General features: G+C 41.6%; 1 protein-coding gene across 6 annotated transcripts in view; it reads right to left on the minus strand.

The window, feature by feature from the left end:
* raly (RALY heterogeneous nuclear ribonucleoprotein) overlaps positions 1–18,955 on the minus strand; it is a 100,600-nt gene that overhangs the window by 15,519 nt on the left and 66,126 nt on the right. For 3 of the 6 annotated variants that reach the window (XM_031853447.1, XM_031853366.1, XM_031853072.1), the window contains exons 4-7: positions 15,100–15,172; positions 13,933–13,980; positions 6,869–7,032; positions 2,665–2,784 (exon numbers count right to left, since the gene is read on the minus strand). In XM_031853447.1, coding sequence (XP_031709307.1) covers positions 2,665–2,784; positions 6,869–7,032; positions 13,933–13,980; positions 15,100–15,172 — 405 coding nt within the window. Of the gene's footprint in view, positions 1–2,664; positions 2,785–6,868; positions 7,033–13,932; positions 15,173–18,955 lie in introns of those variants that run through there. The other 3 variants (XM_031853155.1, XM_031853240.1, XR_004212982.1) reach the window with 3 other exon arrangements.

The following is an 18,955-nucleotide window of genomic DNA, read 5'->3' on the forward strand; positions in this document are numbered from 1 at the left end:
TTTTAAGTAATGATTTCATGAGGCTGGATTCAAATTAATTTTATTAGGATATGTATTGGTCGTATGGAAGAAGTATTGCTGGCCAGTGAAGACACAATGTGCTTTGATTGTCATGCTTTGATGTCGGCCTATGCTTCCAGGAGGATGTTACATGCAAGTTATTTTCCATGAATTAAGATTTGCTTCCATTTTAACCCTGTGGTGGTCACCACATCTGTCCTCAACCTTCATAATGTTTAAATACAGATTAAAACACTGAGGTCTGTGTAAAACGTTTTGGATATGAATTACCAGTTCCTCCAGCTCTAGTTTCTACACCACAACTGTGACAAGCAAAAGCAAGTTCAGAGGTCATTCTATATACATACATACAAACAACACTGATGACTAAATATCCCAGAGAGCATTAGAGTAACGTGATTGTCAGAGGCCCCTCAGGTTGACCACATCCTCCTCAAACTGTGCAGGTCCACAAATCTGTTGCCTTTTGTTCATCACAGCAGTCTGAATTGCAGCCTGACAGCAGATGGGAGAAATATTACTTGACCTCCCTCTGGGCCCTTCTGTGTGATGTTATCCTGTATTTGTTTCCCATAATTACACTTAACATTACATCTACTAAATGACATGAACAGATGTCAAATGATGATGCCCCCAAAGTTCAAACACTAAACGGCCCAACAATTGGATAACAACTAAACTGGTTTCAATCTAATAACTGCCTTGTAAAACTAAACTCTACTTGTAATGATGGTACTTGTCTGCATAAAACTATGCATAAATGACTTGGGCCTGTGGCTCGACATTGAACTTGTATTCAAACCAGATATTCTTGTGTAAAATTGGGTGTTTTATATTAATTTCAACATGGTCCCACCCCCCTTGTCATGCAGCTTAGGCACAAGCCCTGTCATTACAGTGTTGAAAGCCTTTTGCATCTCATTAAAGTCCCGTCTCCTAAAAGTTACGTTCCCATATGACAAAACTACATTGTGAATTATGTTGCGAGGGGTAACGTGTTTGGTTACGATTGCTTTTGATACATCCCAAATAAGTTTCAATGGCGTCTTTGGAAGTCCATGTCATGGGGAGGTTTGAGGTGGTGGATGAGTCCCATATAACATCGTATGTGATCTCTCACTCGGCACCTTGGATAGGAACGCTTGGCATGCCTTATCCGCCCTTGGCAGTCAACTTTACAGTCAACTTTTTACATAAGTAAGACGACAGAAGGGGGGAAAAGCTACTAGAAATGATTCAAAGGGACATCCATGAGGGGGTCTCAGGTATATTCTGTATCTTGTTCAGGGTACTTTGGCTCATGAAAGAAAATGTAGAAGCTCTAATGTACAAAACATGAAACATCAAACGACAAAAATGATGCAGTATATTTGTAGAGTTTTGTAAATGTGTTAGCCAGCTCATTCCCTACTGTCTCTGCTGCTCTGCCATCTGGGAAACACTACCAAAGAATCAGTCACTCTTCTTCCCACAGCTCACTTACATGTCATTGCACAGCCACCTTGTATGCAGATTTATGTAGCGCTTTATTTAATTAACTGAGTGTGCACCATGCATATTGTACCACATTATCTGTTTGTATGTCAGTCACATCTTCAGTCATATATTCAGATTTAAGCAGATGACGGTAAATAAAGAAATATTTTCCCGGTCTGTCTTGCTAAAAACAGAAGAGCTTGACCTTACTCCCATGAAAGTACTTTTTTCTGTTCGGTTCTCTCTTCTTCTTTTATTTATACTGTGGCATACTTTTCCTTGCACATGATTTTTTTTTTTTTCCATTGGCAGATTTACTTTATTTTAGCAGGTATTTCATCACGGGCTGGGTTTGGTTTATAATGTAAAAAAAAAAATGTGCATGGCCTCGGTGACTTTTTCATTGAAACATCAAATAAGCCACATACAGTATGTCTTCAGAAGACAGCGCAGAGAGTAACATCAATGAGGAAAGTCATATTTCATGTTCTTTCCTGCTCATTTCTCTTGATGTGACACTTCCATTTTTGTCTCCAGGAAGCTGAAAAGCACACGTGGCTCCCAGAGACTTTCTAATAAGGAAGTGAACTGTCGAAGCCCCCAACAAACCCGGCTCTAAATCTGAAGTACAACATCAAATATGCAAGAACATGTGTTACATAAAACGTCGAGAGAAGTTATGGCAGAGCAGTATTTTATGCATTACATATCAATACCACAAAAAGAATATATATCTTGGTTCAAGGCTAACTAAAACTCAAAATTGATGTTGAATTTACATTGTTCTAAAATGAAAAACAATATTAAAACCACTACAATATTTAGTTTGACTAAGACCAACATGGCTACTGATGTCCCTTCACAAACCCCATAATCTTCTGGGCTGCCGTTTTAATAACCTTCTGACTCTGTATCTTTTTGTGAATGCTGCAGTCTGTTTTTTTTTTAATCAAACAGCTGAATAAGAGAGTCAGAGTTGTGTTGGTTGTATTCAGAGGTAGAGTTCCCCACATACCCGACTGTGATCATGTTTCTGTCAACAGCCGGCTATGAGCAGAGGCACATCAACATAATCCCAGCACATTGTTTACATAATCTCCATCTTGTTCTCATCATTCCTAATATGATTGTTTGATTTGCGTGCATGTGTGTGTGTGTGTGTGTCACCTGAGGAGGTGATGTGTGTGTCTTCTGTGATCTGCTCCAGTCTGCCCAGCAAAGCTTCGATGTTGGCTTTAATCTGAGTCAACTCTGACTTGATCGCCTGAAGCTCTGCACCTTTCACTGCTGGTCGAGAGATATAGACAGAGAAAGAAACGGGTGCAGAGAGAGAGAGAGAGAGAGAGAGAGAGAGAGAGAGAGAGAGAGAGAGAGAGAGAGAGACATATAGGGGTGGGGAGAGTGTGAGAGTGAGACAGAGAGGGAGACGTTAGCGCCCATTGTCTGATTAACAAGTCTGCAGAGGGCGAAGCAGACCTTTGCCTTGTAAAGAATCTTTCAAACATTATTATGTTTCTTGAGGTGATGATCGATTATTAAGTCCATTCTTATTAGACAAGTGCTTAATCCTCAAAGACATTTACTGGATTTAGAAACAATGTTCTTAAGATACTCCAGTGTGACTAATGGATCAGAAGCGAGCCATGGAATCATTTTGAATGACGAAGTTTAACAACGGGCAGGAGGTATTCGCTGCGGTTTGAAAGATGTCTTGTCCTAACCGCTCTTCCTTGAACTCTATGGAAAATGTCATGGGTTCAAGGAAGGATGTGGAGAGAACTGAAAATCAGACTGCACTTATGTTTTTATATTTGCTGTTGTGAATATTAATACAATAACAAACTCATGGGAGGATTCCTGTCCAAAACTAAATTTCCCCTCCTGAGAACGATGTTTTTAATTACCGCACAGTGTACATCTAAACAGCAACGGCGGATGTTGACAGCCTGACGGTCCTCAGCTTTAAATGTTGCAGCTGCAAGAAATTGTGGGACGGCATGAACTCCTTTCCTGTCTGGTACAGTATGGTCCAGTGTTCCCTACGCTAAAGGAGATAGGAGAGGAAGCACTGAAGCACCTTTCTGTAGCGTTTAGAGAATGTGACGAGCTCTTCTCATGGCAGACACGTTCATACTTTGGAACTTTCCGAAGCAACAAAGATTGTTCTGTTGTTGTTAATCTGTTTTGAAATCTCACAAGACTGACAGCCGGTCTCAAGGCACCCAGACACAATGCATTGCAGTTGAAAAAGTGCTCAAGCCTTAAAACTCTTGCTCATGTATTATAAACTCAGGCATTTTGTCCCGTACACAAAGTGCACATACTACGCAGGGCGAACACACTACATACCAGATTTGACATCAACAGTGTAAACAGTACGTTAGCATGTGTTACTGAACACAGCCTGGATCTCCCAAGATGGAAAAGGTTCATCGTTCTGTCCCGCCCTGCTCCTCAGATACCTCACGTCTTGCCCTTGGGTGTTTCCCGCCTTTGCGTCCACCTGTCCCACACCGATTGGTTCCACCTGTCCCTCGTTACCCTCCCCCTCTGCTGAATATTTAGCGCGTGATTCTAGCCTTCCAGCCTTGGTTTTCTTGCATCTAATATTCCCTGTTTGTTTATTTGGGAACTGGGAAGAGACCCCGTGGAAGACCCAGAACACGCTGGAGGGATTACATCTCCCAGCTGGCCTGGGAACGCCTCGGCATCCCCCAGAATGAGCTGGAACATGTTGCCGGTGAGAGGGAAGTCTGGGTCAGCCTGCTTGGCCTGTTGCCACCGCGACCCGACCCCGGATAAGCGGAGGAAAATGGATGGATGGATGGATGGATGTTTATTTGGACTTGGCCTTAGCTCATCTTGGTCATCTTCCTGCTGGAGTTCTTTGCCTCGTCTCTGATGGAACAACGTACCAGTTGCTGTTGTTCAAGTGATGTTCTGTACTGTAACTGTTTGACAACTTATTCATCTTTTTTATAACGTAGCTCTGTTGAATTCCTTTGGAATTTATACTTTCTTTTGATCAAAATGATGGTAACTTATTTGTATTTTCAACATGTGATATGCCGGGGGACCATACAAATGCAAAGAAATCAGAATTATTGGTAAATTGTTTTTACATAGTTTGCAACTATATAATTCTTAAGAAAAACGTCCAAAACAGAAATATATTTGTTGTATTTTACAGACTATGGAAGTTGTGAAATTTGTTCTGCTCATAGCACCTTGCAACATTATATAATTAAATAAATATATACAAAGTCTGTATTGGCATGTTGTTAACGAACCTGAGACTGAAATTGGTCTCTCTTTCTCAAAATAAATCTTTCTTTCCATTATTTACGAGGAAAGGATTGTTGAAGCAGTTTTACTCTCTGTATTGGATACGGAGATGATATTTATGGGGGAGCGACCAGCTCCAGTCTCAAACCTTTTAGACGCAGTATATCAGCCAGCCTTAAGATTCACCGCTGAAGAGTTATGGGGCAATGCTGACTTTGCCAAAACACTGGCTTGTCTACGTGAGGAGGGTTTGAAGAGCTAACATTTCTGACACAATCCATGTGATACCCTGGAAACACACTAAACAGGGTGTGGATAATAGATTTAAAATGTTTTTAATTTACTATTTTCTAATTGCTTTATTATCCATATGTTGGACATCTGATTTACCTGTATAATGCATCCATATTATGTTTTTGACGTATTGTTTGTCCGGCAATTTAAAAAGAAAAGAAAGAGATATTGAGATGTCTCTGGTAAACCACTGAAAAAAGCCGAGAGAGAAGAAGGTGATTAAGGAAAGACAGACCAAGTGATGAGTACATTAGTGGCAATAGCGGACAACTGAAGCCATAAAACACATCTGGTGGTTGTTTCTGTTTCACCACAATGAACTCAAATTACTACCATATTTCCCAACTGTGTGTGTGTGTGTGGTTGTTGCTCAATACACATTCACATCTCTGTCCTCCTTTCTTTCTTTCCCTTCCCCCTCTTCTCCATCATTGCTTCTTCTGCTGTCTTGCTGCTCTTGTCCACTTTTCTCTCTCCTATGATTCCTCTCTCCCCCTTCTCTTTTCTGCCTCGTCCCTCCCCCCCTCCCTCTCTCTCCCTCCCTCCCCCCCTTCCCCCTCCCTCTCTCTCCCTCCCTCCCCCCCTTCCCCCTCTCTCTCCCTCCCTCCCTCTCTCTCACTTGAAGGTTTGTTGAACCAGAGAGGAGGTGCACATTTTGAATGTTGCGTTTACATAAAACAACAAACAATGTGACTACATATGACTTTAAATACCAACAAATTGTGATGTGGGAATAATAAGAAAGGATGAGAACATAGATTCTGCATCCAAAATCCACGGGCAATTACCACCAAGACGCTGATACAGCGCCTGTCAAAGCCCAAGTCCAAAAGCTCACACTGCTTTACTCTCGTCTGCATCCCATGTTCTTATTGGATTGACACTACCACGGTGGTTCTGTCAGTTTTGATTTTCATTAACAATCCTAATTCTGGTGTGAATCTCTCCAAAATACATTATGTAACTGCAGAGTCATGCAGGGGCAAACATTAACAGTCTGCCAATGGACGTTACTTCAGTTTTCAATCAACAAGTTGAAACTCTGCAGGAATCAAAAACTGCTGTTTGGAAAGAAATAATAAAAAAGGGGATAACGGGAGTCAGATTTTCTTTTCAGATCCGCGTTATGAACATGAGGTGAAATGAACGTTTGATGAGCAGAATCCTAAAATAATGTGACAACAGTCGCAGTGATGCTTGAACCCTCTGCTGTAAAACATAGACTTTAAAGATGGTTGACGGGAAGGTTTGGATCACAAGGGTGGAGTTTGTCAGGTGGACGAGAAAATATAAGAGAAGAAGAATTAAACAAGTGAGAAAAGGAAGAGGGACATACAGGCAGAGAGGAAGAGAGAGTTTGATGTCATGTGGTGGTTTAAGAACACGGGATACCGACGCGATGATTACACTCATGTTTACATTCAGAATCCTACAATTTGACTATTTAGCTGGTGACTGTACCTGCTAACACAACAACTGCATTTACTGCAATTTCTAGTTTTACCAAAACAATTAGCCTACTGTTGCTACTTTAGCTAATGCTATTGTTTAACAACTAACCGATACAACCTTTACCAATATCATTGCATTTATTATTGCATGCCCACACTGAGCCTTACATACAGTGTGTACAGGTGACCAACATTTAGAATATTTGTTTAATTTGAATGTGTTGAAGTTGGACTTCTCTAGTATCATATCATCTTCATCTGCTTCACAACATGAGGAGGGAAATCACGTTATCTACGGCTACTATCGATGTCAGAACTAGTAAAGAGAGTAGCAGACTTACATCTCTGTTTGTTGCCATTGCTGGTGGGGAGGACGGAGGTGTTACGCGCCAGCAGTTTGACAGGCAAGGATTTGACCCGTCGTACCAGAGGCACTGCTACCCGCGGGCGTTTGACGGGCGCCACCCGAGGGACCGGAGACACCCTGCCGTGGTACTCAAACAACCTGAAGAGAGCGAGAACAAGGGAGACGGAAAGGAGGGAGGCAAAGAGAGGCAACAAGGAAAGAAAAAAGAAAGAAAGGAGGAGAGAGTTAAAAAGGAGGAAAGCAAGGGGGAAAGTTGAAAGAGGAGAGGTCAGATGATGAGGAGAGGGTGTTTGGGAAGTTGTAAATGGACTTGTGAAGCACTTTTCTAGTCTTCTGGCTGACGATATTTCCCACTGAAGCTAAATAAAACGATCTGCACAGCTGCTTGTATACTGCACGTTCAAAGAGGGAAACTTTGGAGTGGAGAAACTGGTTTGATGATTTTGCTGGAAGTGCATTGGGTACAAAGAACCTCAATAAACTGTCGACGTTAAAACAATAACTTTCCGTCTTGACAATGTAATCCAAATCAGACAACACTGTCTTACTCAATGTGCCGGCCTCAGTTTGGTTGGTGGGCACACGGGGAACTCCTGAACCCTGGTTAGATTACAAGTTTTGTCATAGTTAATAAAAAGCAGTAAAATATGTAATAACATGTGAATTCAACTTCGGTCATGAAAGTTGAGGATGGTCTGGGAGATGTGTGTGGAATATGGTTATTTAACGATTTTGACAAGACTGACCTCCCGTTGGCTTGACTACTTCAAACCCTATGAGATATGTTCCATTGCAGGCTGTGTTTTAACCATTTGGGACAAGAAGAAACTTTTTTTCCAGATGGTTATGTGCTTCACTCCCCCAGCTTAACATGGGTCTCCACAGGAATACAGGGGAAAGAGAGCTAAAGAAGTACTGTACGTGGCAATTTCATTTTACCATTTGGACAAAGCTGCTCTGCGGCACTTAGCAAATAATCAGAGCAGACAAGGTTTTTAATTCCAAGTTTGACCATACAGATCATACTTCAGGAGATAAATAAACTTTGAATCAAAGTTTCTTGTCTGCCGTGACCCCTCAGTCTGGCCTTACACCCCTGTGCTGCCCTGCAGCCATCAGCACGTCTCTAGTTGATTTCACTGTTTCCTCCTCCTCTTTCCTGTCAGTACATTTTTTCCCCCAGTGTCTTTTGTTTGTATTTTTAACAACAGCCAAAAATCTCTGATTCACGTCGTTCACACTTGGACTTTTAAGTGTACTAACTTTGTCTGTTGGCAAGCGGCAAAACAAAGTAGGAAAGAACTATTAACACAATTAAAACAGACAAAAAATAAGCAAATTGACTATCTAGCCAACTTACAAAATCTGCAAGTCAACAAAATTGGACAGGCAAAACGCTCCGCCTCTAAAACGTTAATAAATTGTTCTATCAAAATAAACAAATATATTTATCTATTTATTTCACTGATAGTTATATTAAAGTATGGTATTAAAAATAAAATCATCCTTAAATCATAATGTAAATTCCTTCTTTTGTGGACTTGAGATCATTGTTTTATTTGATGGCCTTGCTGCCCTGGCATTTGGCCTTTGTACTCTTGAACAAATGACCAAAAACCAAGTGGCCTTGTCCCTAAAATGATAGAATTCCAGGACTGGCTAAGGCTGCTTTTGATGTTGAGAATAAAAAATAAAGGAAATATATTTAAAGAAACACACAGAAGGGTTTACAGAAATGAAAGGATAAGTGGGAAAGAAAGAAAAATGCAACTTCTTGTATAGATACCATATATATATATATATCATACCATTACATTCATGGGCTAAAAATGGGAGGGAGTGAGACTGCCAGATCACAGTTATGGGTGTAAATCAGTCCTGAGATCTGCAACCCAGCTGTTCAGCATGTTTCAACATCTGTTAAGACAGATGTTTATCCAGTAAAGCTCAGCATGATTTCTCAAATTCTGGGAAAGAGGTTGATTTGGTGGGATGGATGTAAAGAGGTTAATTAAGCCAGCTTGTGGGCAGCAGATCAGCGGGTGGAATCCTGTTCTATTTTGTGTCTTTCGCAGGGTTGCTGGGCTGACCCTGAGCGATGGGATGAGGCGCTTACACATCTGGGAGGAGGGCTGAGTAGCAAATCCTTTCCTTTAGACTGAATAGAGCCAGTTGAGGTGGTGATTAGGATGTCGAGGTATTGCCGGGACCCCAAGGTAGCACCAGAATGTGCTGAGGGGTTTATATATCTCACAAAAAGTAACTTCCGGTGCTGAAAAACCAAGCCAACGCGGAACTGCCAAAAATTCCATTTCCTCAAAAGGCCACTTGAGGCTGGCTCCAAAAGAGTCGATCCTTATAGACTCCCATGTGAAAATGCCCAACTTTATAGCTGATATAAACATGTTTACAGTCAGGTACAAGAAACAGTTTTGATCTCTAAAGCTAATATCTCCTTTCATGTGAACTGTGTGTGTGTGTGTGTGTGTGTGTGTGTGTGGGGGGGGGGGGGGGGGGGGGGGGGGGGAGGGGGGGGGGGGGGGGATAAATTGATAGATCGAGCATACAATCAAATGAATGACGGAATGTAATTGGTCAATTTACTATTTGCTGTCAAATACTAAACCACCCCCCGTCTGTATGCTTTTGGTCCGGGTCTGTTTTTCATGAACTGGTCATGGCTCTTTAGTGAAAAATTAAAGAAAATCTTGATTGACGGCATGAAATTATATTGTAGACAATGATGTGCTTCGAACTTTGTGGCAACATTTCGGGTAAGGCCTCTGAGGAATTTTGGCTTGGAAGAAGTTGACTGGAGCACCTGTCCTAAACTTCATCCAACACTGTTGTGATGAACTGGAACGGCGACTGGGAGCCAGACTGTTAGAAAGCCAACATTGCTGTGTACAAAGTGTGTCTGTCCTGCATTAAAGTTGTTTTATCTTCGTACTTATAGTAGTTTACTTCCCCTCACCTAAGTGGCATCATCTGCACTGTTCAACTAATGATCTGACGGCTGAATGGGAGCACAGTTCTGCAGCCAGGGTAAAAAGAAATCTTGTCTAAAGCCTTCCTGGAAGACCGAAGGTTGTTATACCAGAAGATTAACGGCCATAGTTTTGGATGGTATGGTTGGGTTGAGGTGCTTTTGGCCATATATCTCTGCTGATGCTCGGTCAGGCCTGGTTAACAGCTGTCTTCACCTCTGCTGGTTTCAGGGTACTTTTTCTTTTGATCGGGTCTTCAGCAGTGAAACACATAATTAGTTAGATTGAGGTCACATGACTTGAATAGTTAAGATCATTCCGCTGGTTGTCCATGAAACTACAGAGCAATGGACAGTGGTGGACGGATCGAGAGAAAGGGGGCGAGATGTGTGAACTAATAATCGCAATCTCGTTGAGGATTAAGTATTTTTACAAGAGTTTTGGAACAATTATTTAAACTAATTGTTAAATATTTTGTCTTCTCAGCATTGACAGTTTTCTGATACCTGCACCAAGTGTCAAACATGTCTAAAGACAGAACTTAAGAGAGTCTTTGACCAACGCCTTATTAGAACAGTAAAAATAAATGTTTGACTCTCTGACCCTTAATTCATCCATTTAAATCCCTGCTATATTTAGGTGGTTGGTATATCACAACGCAGTGTACTGGGTGAATTAAGCGTGAACATATTCAGTTCAACACTACAGAATAAGTCCAGCGACTTAAAGCTTTTAACAGTCACCACCCCTCCTCGTCCAGTAATCCTTGGGGGATTAAAAATTGTACAATCCAGTGGTATGACTTCTGAAAAAGAGCTAACCTCACCTGACACTCAGCCAGGTTTTAGTCACACACAAAAAAATCCAATCCCCGAGAATTGAAGAAATCATTTAGAATAAATGTCTTATTTGCTAGTAATAAAGCATTTACTGAGGCTGTTCTGGTTGGAGCCGGGCAGGCACTTACTGGGACAGACATCCAATCCGTGAATACTCCTCTGAGATTTTGTTACATTTTGTTAAATCTTTCTGTGACTGCCTGTTGCTAATCCTGACAGGGATGTGCCAAATTACATCACTAGGTATCATAGTGGTTACAGGAAGCATCCCGGGACTGGGAAGTCTCATGAAAGATGCGGAGGATAATAGTGTCACTCATCGGTTGTAGACTGCAGGTTGAATCGTGCCATTGCCCGCCTATCATAGCTAGAATTCTCCTCCTCTTCCGCTATCTACGCTTTCTATTTTGCAAGCACACCGTCGGTGCATCCTGGGCTTACATTGCCAAAGACGATCGTGATTAGTTTAAAGGAAGCCAGAGTGTTTGTTTTTTCACCCAACAGCAGAATGATAAAGTTTCGAGCCAGACCTTTCCTTAGCGCTGACACAGCACTGTGGAGATGGGTCTGGCCATGGGTTGTGTGTGCTCAACAAATCCCATGAGAGTTAAACTCTCCGGCTGAACCTTTTGCTGTGTGTGAGCACAGGCAATGTGGTTATTGGTGATGTGTAATTCAGAGAATTAACAGACCACAGCTCTCCCTCATCCAGGGAGATGAAGAATCATTGATTACCCTTCTTCGCTGTATTAGGCAGCTTCATGTCAGACGGACAAAGCTTGACGTGTTTTGACAGGAGTCAAAAAAGTTTTTGGGAGAGTTGCTTTTCTCTCAGAAGCATGACTGTCTTTTTCAAAACCTCTGTACTTCAACAAAACCTCTGTACCTCATCAGTTTCAGAAACCTCTGCATACAATGACACTGAATAACTCTGTTTTTAAATCCCATCTTGAGATCGGAAGCATGTGTTGGTTTTGACGTTTTGGGATCATCTGGATGAATGGTCGCTGATTCATCTCAGCTGGACATCTCTACTTTCCGTCCTGCTCAGTATACACACTTTTATGTGCTCCTTTTGGCACACATGTATTTTTGGCGTGTTACAAAAGTGAAGATTCAGTTTCAAAGTCCTGAACTCTCATGAGAAGCAGTGGAGACATGCGGCACATGACGGGGTCCGGGGATTTGTTTCACTTGAAGTAACGAGCAGACAGATGCAGTTTTCTATTTATTTTTACCCTCATAACAGTGTTTGCTTGGCATATATTTCGGAACATTAATAGTTCCCACACTGTGACATAGCAGCAGAGGTCAATGTAAATGGATTGAATTTGGCCAGATGTTACTCAGAGTGGCAGGTACAGGGAGAAAAAACACATCCCCCGTGAAGCAGATAATCCCTTGCTCATGTCCTGGTCATGTAATCCGTGGAGAATCGTCCTCCTGCTGCCGGAGTTGGTGTTCCGTCTCCGTTCGTGTCCGTCCGGTTCAACTGTATTTTGGAACGGTCTTACTGTTCTTGGATGCCATTGAAATCAGTTATTTATTTTGTTTGATAATTGAATTATGTGAATTGAGGGGCGAATTCACAAAAGGATAGCTCGGTTTCTGCAGCCGCTAAGCCTGCACAAACAAGACAAAAGACAAAAAGAGGCTGAAATGCACCCCTGACTGCACTGCTGAGCAAACAAAGTCTCTGTGCTCCTGTGCTCTGGTTTGCACGTATTAAAGTTAGGTAATGTGCAGACATTTGGCGTAAAATTGGCCCCATATTCATGCAAATAAGCCTCAAAAACAGTCCAATTTTGCAAAGTTCAGTGCAAATAGCCACACACAGTTACAGTGAAATTGAGAGTGTCTTCAGAGAGTTGGTGGTAATTTACTGGGATATTAAATGCCATATAGGGTTTCTCTCTGTCATGTGTAAATTCCTTGCCTGAAGTATTGAGGAATGCCTCTGCACCTTGGCAGTCAAGACCTGTAGCTTGTGGTCTGTAGGTGTAATTTTTTCTCTCTGCCATTGTTCTGCATACTAGGTTCTCGGTGCAAAGGCAACATTTACATTTGACACATGAATAACAGCATCAGGCACAAAGAAAAAGAGCACACTGCACTCTTCAGCTACAATGTGCATGTTTGCACTGAATTTGAGTGTTCCAGATCACTTCAAGAACACTTCTATTTTCCACTTAATTGTGGATGAGACACATTTTTAGTCAAAGGCCAAATTCAAACTATCCCTTCCAAGAAGAATGACAGCATCAGCTGTTTCAGCAAAAGCCCCCAAAACAACATATGTTTATGTTCAAGTGACAGAGCCCTCAAACGGGGCACACACACACACACACACACACACACACACACACACACACACACACACACACACACACACACCTGCAAAAATGTAGCTGGTGCCCCATTCCATGCGACTCCACAGTGTTTCCCAAAAGAACCATTCATCTATTTCCTTGTTCTTCATCCGCCTTCTGTTCTTTCTTTAATAAGATGAATTGTTTTATAGAGCAGGAAAAATAATGAGTGTGGGGGTTGGGCTGATGGGTGGATTGTGTTTTAAAGTAATAATTTAATTTTAATAAAAAGATTTTCATTTAAATCAATGTCTTTTACGTCACTATCCATTGCTAAGTGAGTCAACACAATAGTGATTGAGCCTATGGCTCAGTGACAAAAGTATTGCAATATTTAGATATTTGCAGTATTACGAACTGGGTATCTGAAAACGACATTCCCAGAAATAAATACTGTGTTAACCCACTGCTTATGCAAAACGAACATTTTGTGCTGCTGCAGCTTCACATTTAAAGCATTTAAGTGGTAGAACAAGACAACGGTCATTTCCTGCATTTTTTGACAGCGGATTAGTTTAAAATATTGCTGTGAGTACAGGAACAGTCATGAGCAGCAACAGTGAGCTGTTGGATGAAGATCTGCAGGTGACCGGCTGCACAGCAGAGTAAAGATATACTGATGCTCTGAATGACACACAAGGCTCATCTTCCACAGTTCATCAGATTCTGGATTTACTTGTTGTGTGTGGTCAGTTTGCGTCGCTGTTTCCTAACCTTTATTCCTTTCTCTAACCTGAATTCTAAGATTTGCTCGCATCAGATCAATCATGTGTGGATATTGGCTGCTGGCACTAAAACGCAGAAGAATGCTGGAAGAACCCCGAGAACCATCCGTTCTCTTACCTGTCATAGAAGTCTTCTCTGTAGAAGTCGTAGTCAAACTCATAGCCGCTGGGGAAGAAGCACAATAGCACACAGTGATAGTGCAAAAACAAATGTCACACAGTACGCTCAGTAACACCAGCATGAAACCACATTTAAAACAACACATGGGAACAGAAAGCATTCTGGGGTTTATGGTTGCACGTACGAATTAAAAAGGCAGTAATTACAAACTGTGTGTGAGACCAAAAAGAAACCACTTCATGTTACCCCAAGAGACAGAAAGAGAGACAGAAATTGAATTCTCGTGAATTATGTATATTACGTGTAATGTTTATGGACAGATTCGTCCTGGATAAAGGATTTTGGCGGAAACAACAAAGTCAGAGGTTCCTCAAAACAAGAATAAAACTATAAAACAACAATACATAAGATACACCTTATAAGAAATAAGACATAAATACTGCGTTTTGTTGAAACTGTATTTATCACTTATATGATGAACAGTATTTATCATTTAATGTCTCTGTACCCATTCTCAAGAACGCAATATTTAAGGAACACCTTGTCCCATTCATGTGACCGTTATACCTCAGGAATGGAACAATAATATAACCTTTGTCAAATCTTCTGAAAGAGTACGCAAACCATCAAAGGAGACAAACTGTAAGTCTAAGATTGAATCATTTTTGTTCAGGTTTAGCAGCTGTTTTAAGCAGCGCGACACATCACACCTCTTTAATACATGGGAAACAATAACCAAATAAAAGGATAAAAGAGTCTACGTAAAAAGGAATCTGCAAAAATCTGACATACTGTCCCTCCACAATAAAACCCTTCAAGTCTAAATACTCATGACAGTCGTTGTTCTTGGAGGGGTGAGGTGTTAAAAATAGAAGCCTGGGACTTCTTCAGGGTGTTGTTTCACACCTCCAGGTCTCGGCCTCCTCCTTCTTCAGGGTGTTGTTATCCAGTGTAGGCGGTTTTAAAACCTTGGCCCTCTTCAACTAAAGTGGTTTGTGTCTCAGTCCCACAAGATCAGCTGCGTTTGTTTTTTGTGGTCTACACATCTGTGGGTAAAATAGTCTCTTGTTGGCCTTCTAATACAAGCTTTGAAAAAGCACCTGAGCTTTTTTAGAACACTGAACTATCAAACAATCCTCCAAATGAAAGGGCACCTGTGTGTACCTGTAGAGAGAAGCGGCTGATCGCTTCAGGATTTTGGGTCTGTTGGGCCTCGGCTCTCCTGCCATGTTGACATCTGGAAAATAAATAGCAGAGGGAAACAGAAGAGCAGCGTTTCATTTTTGACGTACCCAACACGTTGTTAACAACTCCATAAAAGAGATCAAATGTTCCTTCAAGCTCAAAAACATTTAGTGAAATATATGTTTGAGCACTGAAAAAAAGAAAGCAGTGGTAAAGAATCAGTGGAGAGAGGACAACTTTTTAAAGGATAATCTGGTGGATGGTGTGTCGCCTTGTGATCTCCAGTAGAGGACGCTGTTGAGCCATTTTACAACATCGTCTCTACAGTCAGTCAGTGCAGCTCCCAACAGGCCCATATTGGCCCGACAACTTTCCATTCATAAGTAATCAGGCGGAAAGTAAGAAATCTGATTTCCAGCTCTTCTGTTTGAGACTTTAATCTGTTAATTGTGGTCAAAAAAACATTTAAAAAATCCAGCAATCAAGTAAATAAGAGATTCCACATGAACTGTTAATGGCCTGCATTACTGACACAGATGTGGTGGTAACAAAACAAATGTGGATGAATTCATTGATCATGATGCTGCAGGTTAAATAAGAGACTTGAAAAAAAACTTAGTTGTGATGGTTAAGGTTAGGATAAGGTGCTGGGACATGCTTTATGTTAATAAGTGTCCTCACAAAGATGGATGTACAGAGAAGTGCACACACACACACACACACACGTTTTCTATGTGGCACAAATCTGTGTTCAATTAGGATTTCAATCAATCGTGTTTCCATCCCACTTAACAACTCCAGTCATAAACGCTTCTGGCCTAAAACTAACCCTGACCCTGACCTCAACATACAACTAAAGCTCACCTTTACCTGAGCCTTCACCTAACCTTCAAATAAGTGTTCACCCTAAAATATAATGATTCATGTGCACTGCAAGTCCCCACAATGTTACTGTGTGAGCAGTGTCCCCACAACATGAGGAATACATGCACACACATACACACAGACACACACAGAGTAATACAGGGGACTTTCCCATAAGGCACAGTGTGTGTGTGTGTGTGTGTGTGTGTGTGTGTGTGTGTGTGTGTGTGAGTGTAGTGTAGGATAAAGCTATGACAGCTAAGGGGCTGCTAAGTGATGCTCTCTGCCCCACTGCAGTTTGTGTGGGTTTTGCTTTGGGGATCATATTAAATCTGTCTTTTTTCTCTGTGCCACTTAACTACCCGACTCTTTACATGTCTCACTGCCATACTCCCTCTCGTCTTAGCTCTCCGGGTAATATCAAACCCATGTGTGTTTCTTTTTACTGGAATGACTTCCAGTTGATATTATGAGACACGTTTAACCGTTTTAATCACTACCTTTGTGTTTTTGGTTGGCAAGCAAAACATGACAAACAATAAAAGTAATATGATAATGATGATTGTTTGGCACTTCACAAAACCAGAATTTCCAACAAAGTGCTTCACATAAAAGAGGTGATAAAAAGGTAAATACTGAAGTGCAACACAGTAAATGTGTTATCCCCGGGACCGTCATAACAATCCAAGACGTACAGAAGAACAAAACGATGGATGAATTGGATCTTTGGAAAAGCGAGTAGCTTCCTGTCCGAAGACATCGGCTGACTCAGATTGGTAAAATAAGACCAATTTTGAGTAGGGTCTCAAGTCAGGACATGTCATCAAAAACATCTCTAAATCAGTCTGTAGGCATGGAGTTATCTTTACATTAACTGCATTTACTTTCATGTGAAACATTTACAAATGTTTTGAATATTTTAAAGTCCTTTGTATGATTGTAGCTGCATCACAGCCACCAATTATCGATCAACTTCAAATGCCGATGTCTTGTCACTGCCCTTTGCATCTGACGCACAAGGCATCATCTAGCGCTTGTATGAGACGCATCTGGCTTTCAAGTAACTACAACGGAAGCCCAGACGCTCAGAGTATACAAGTTACAAAGGACTTGACTTACGTCATGTACGTAACGTCGGCTACGCTAATGATGTTACACAGCAATCATACTTATTTTAACCCAAACCACAATCTTTTACTAAACCTAATTGTTTTCATCAGCAAAAGAACGTGATTTGTTTTTGGAAATACTGAAATTACTTTTTGCTCAGAGAGGCATTGGGTCGATAAAGTATGTTTGTGTTGCGTTCAGGGACTTCCACTTTGAAGAACAAGACCCGGCAAGAGACGGAATAAAAAGCACTGAGGCATATGGATTGGCAGGTGGTCTGTGTGTGTGTGTGTGTGTGTGTCTATGTGTGCGCTTGCATTGTTTGCCTAGGTCATAAAGGGGAGGTCAATAACAGTTTGTGTTGGATGAAGATGCGTTTGTGTGTACGTGTGTGTGTGTGTCCTTGCAAACAACTGGATTTCTGCCATTTCCACACCTGGCTGCGGTCAGGGTTCTGGATCACTGCCTTAAACGCATACACACACACACACACACACACACACACACACACACAAACACATTCCCCTTCACGGTGAGGTTAACAGGCTTGAATCTTCAGCCTCTGGCTGCTGAAAACTCACTTTTTCCCTGCTCATCTGGCCGTCCATCCATCCTTTTATCATCTCCACTCGTTCCTTCCCTTGATCTTCCGACACATTTCAAACACATGAAGTTCCATCATCCTGCTTTATGTTTTAAGGAATTTCAGGAGGTACAGACATTTTAAAGATTGTATTCTCCCCATGTCTGCATGGGTTCCTTGCAGGTGCTCCAGTTTCCTCCCAAAATGCAAACGCATGCAGTTTAGGTGAACTGGAAACACTAGATTTCCCTATGATGGACTGTTGAGCTGTCATGGTGTTCCCCTCCTCTCACCCAATGCATGCTGGGATAGGCTTCAGCCCCCAGAGATCCTAACAGGATGATGGGGTTAAAGAATGGGTGCGTATGGATGGTTGTTTCATTGTGTGGGCACAGAGCGGTTTGAACTTCCCACCCACATGTGCTGGGTGGAAGCAACACAATTGAACCCTAATAGTGTGTTGAACAAAAACAACCCACAGGGCAGCAATCAGCTGAAGAGAAGAGGCCAGAGAACCGACCCTTGGGACATTCCACGTGTTACTTGTTTCACAAACGGATATTATATTACCGATCAACTCAGTGTGGTCCCTGTCCTTCAAAAATGGTTCAAACCAGTTTTGCACTTTGCCAGAAAGTCCAACTGCGCATTCAAGTCTGTCTAGTATTATATTGTGGTTGACCGTGTTGAAAGCAGCATTAAAAATGTACTGAAGCGTTTCCGCTCTCCGTGTTAGAGAAGTCACGGTGCTGGGGTGTGGACGAAAACCCCTGCCTGGAAAACATCCAAGGAATTGTTTAACAGAGACACAAAGAGTTTTATAAATGATCCTAAACCTGTTTTTTTTCCTTCCTTTACTTCAGTGGCTTCGTCCACAAAGAGCATCTGAACAAACAAAATACATTTTTATCATTTCTGTTCGAATTCTGGGTGTTTTATGTAACTTTTCTACAACTGTGGCGTTCCCGGTGAAAATTGAGAATTTCATTAGAAATCAATGGGTGAATTTACAACTAGTGTATAAAATGGAGTTGAGGCCAACACATTGTCACACCAATGTGCCGAATACTCCAGCTTGAACAGTGCTCCTTAGCTTCAAACTGCAAACTTAGCTTCAGCGCGCCTTAGCTTCAAACTATGAGGCTCTACGTACTCCTCTAGCGTCTGTTTTGGACGTGTCTGGGACGGTGTGTCAAATTCCACTTGTAACACCCATTGTGTCTTTTCAAAGTACACTTCCGTCTTAACATTAAGTTTAGGCAAAAAACACTGAAGTAG

The sequence above is a fragment of the Anarrhichthys ocellatus genome, unplaced genomic scaffold, assembly GCF_004355925.1.
Source record: "Anarrhichthys ocellatus isolate YVR2014 unplaced genomic scaffold, GSC_Weel_1.0 scaffold1, whole genome shotgun sequence".
Classification (NCBI taxonomy): Eukaryota; Metazoa; Chordata; class Actinopteri; order Perciformes; family Anarhichadidae; genus Anarrhichthys; species Anarrhichthys ocellatus.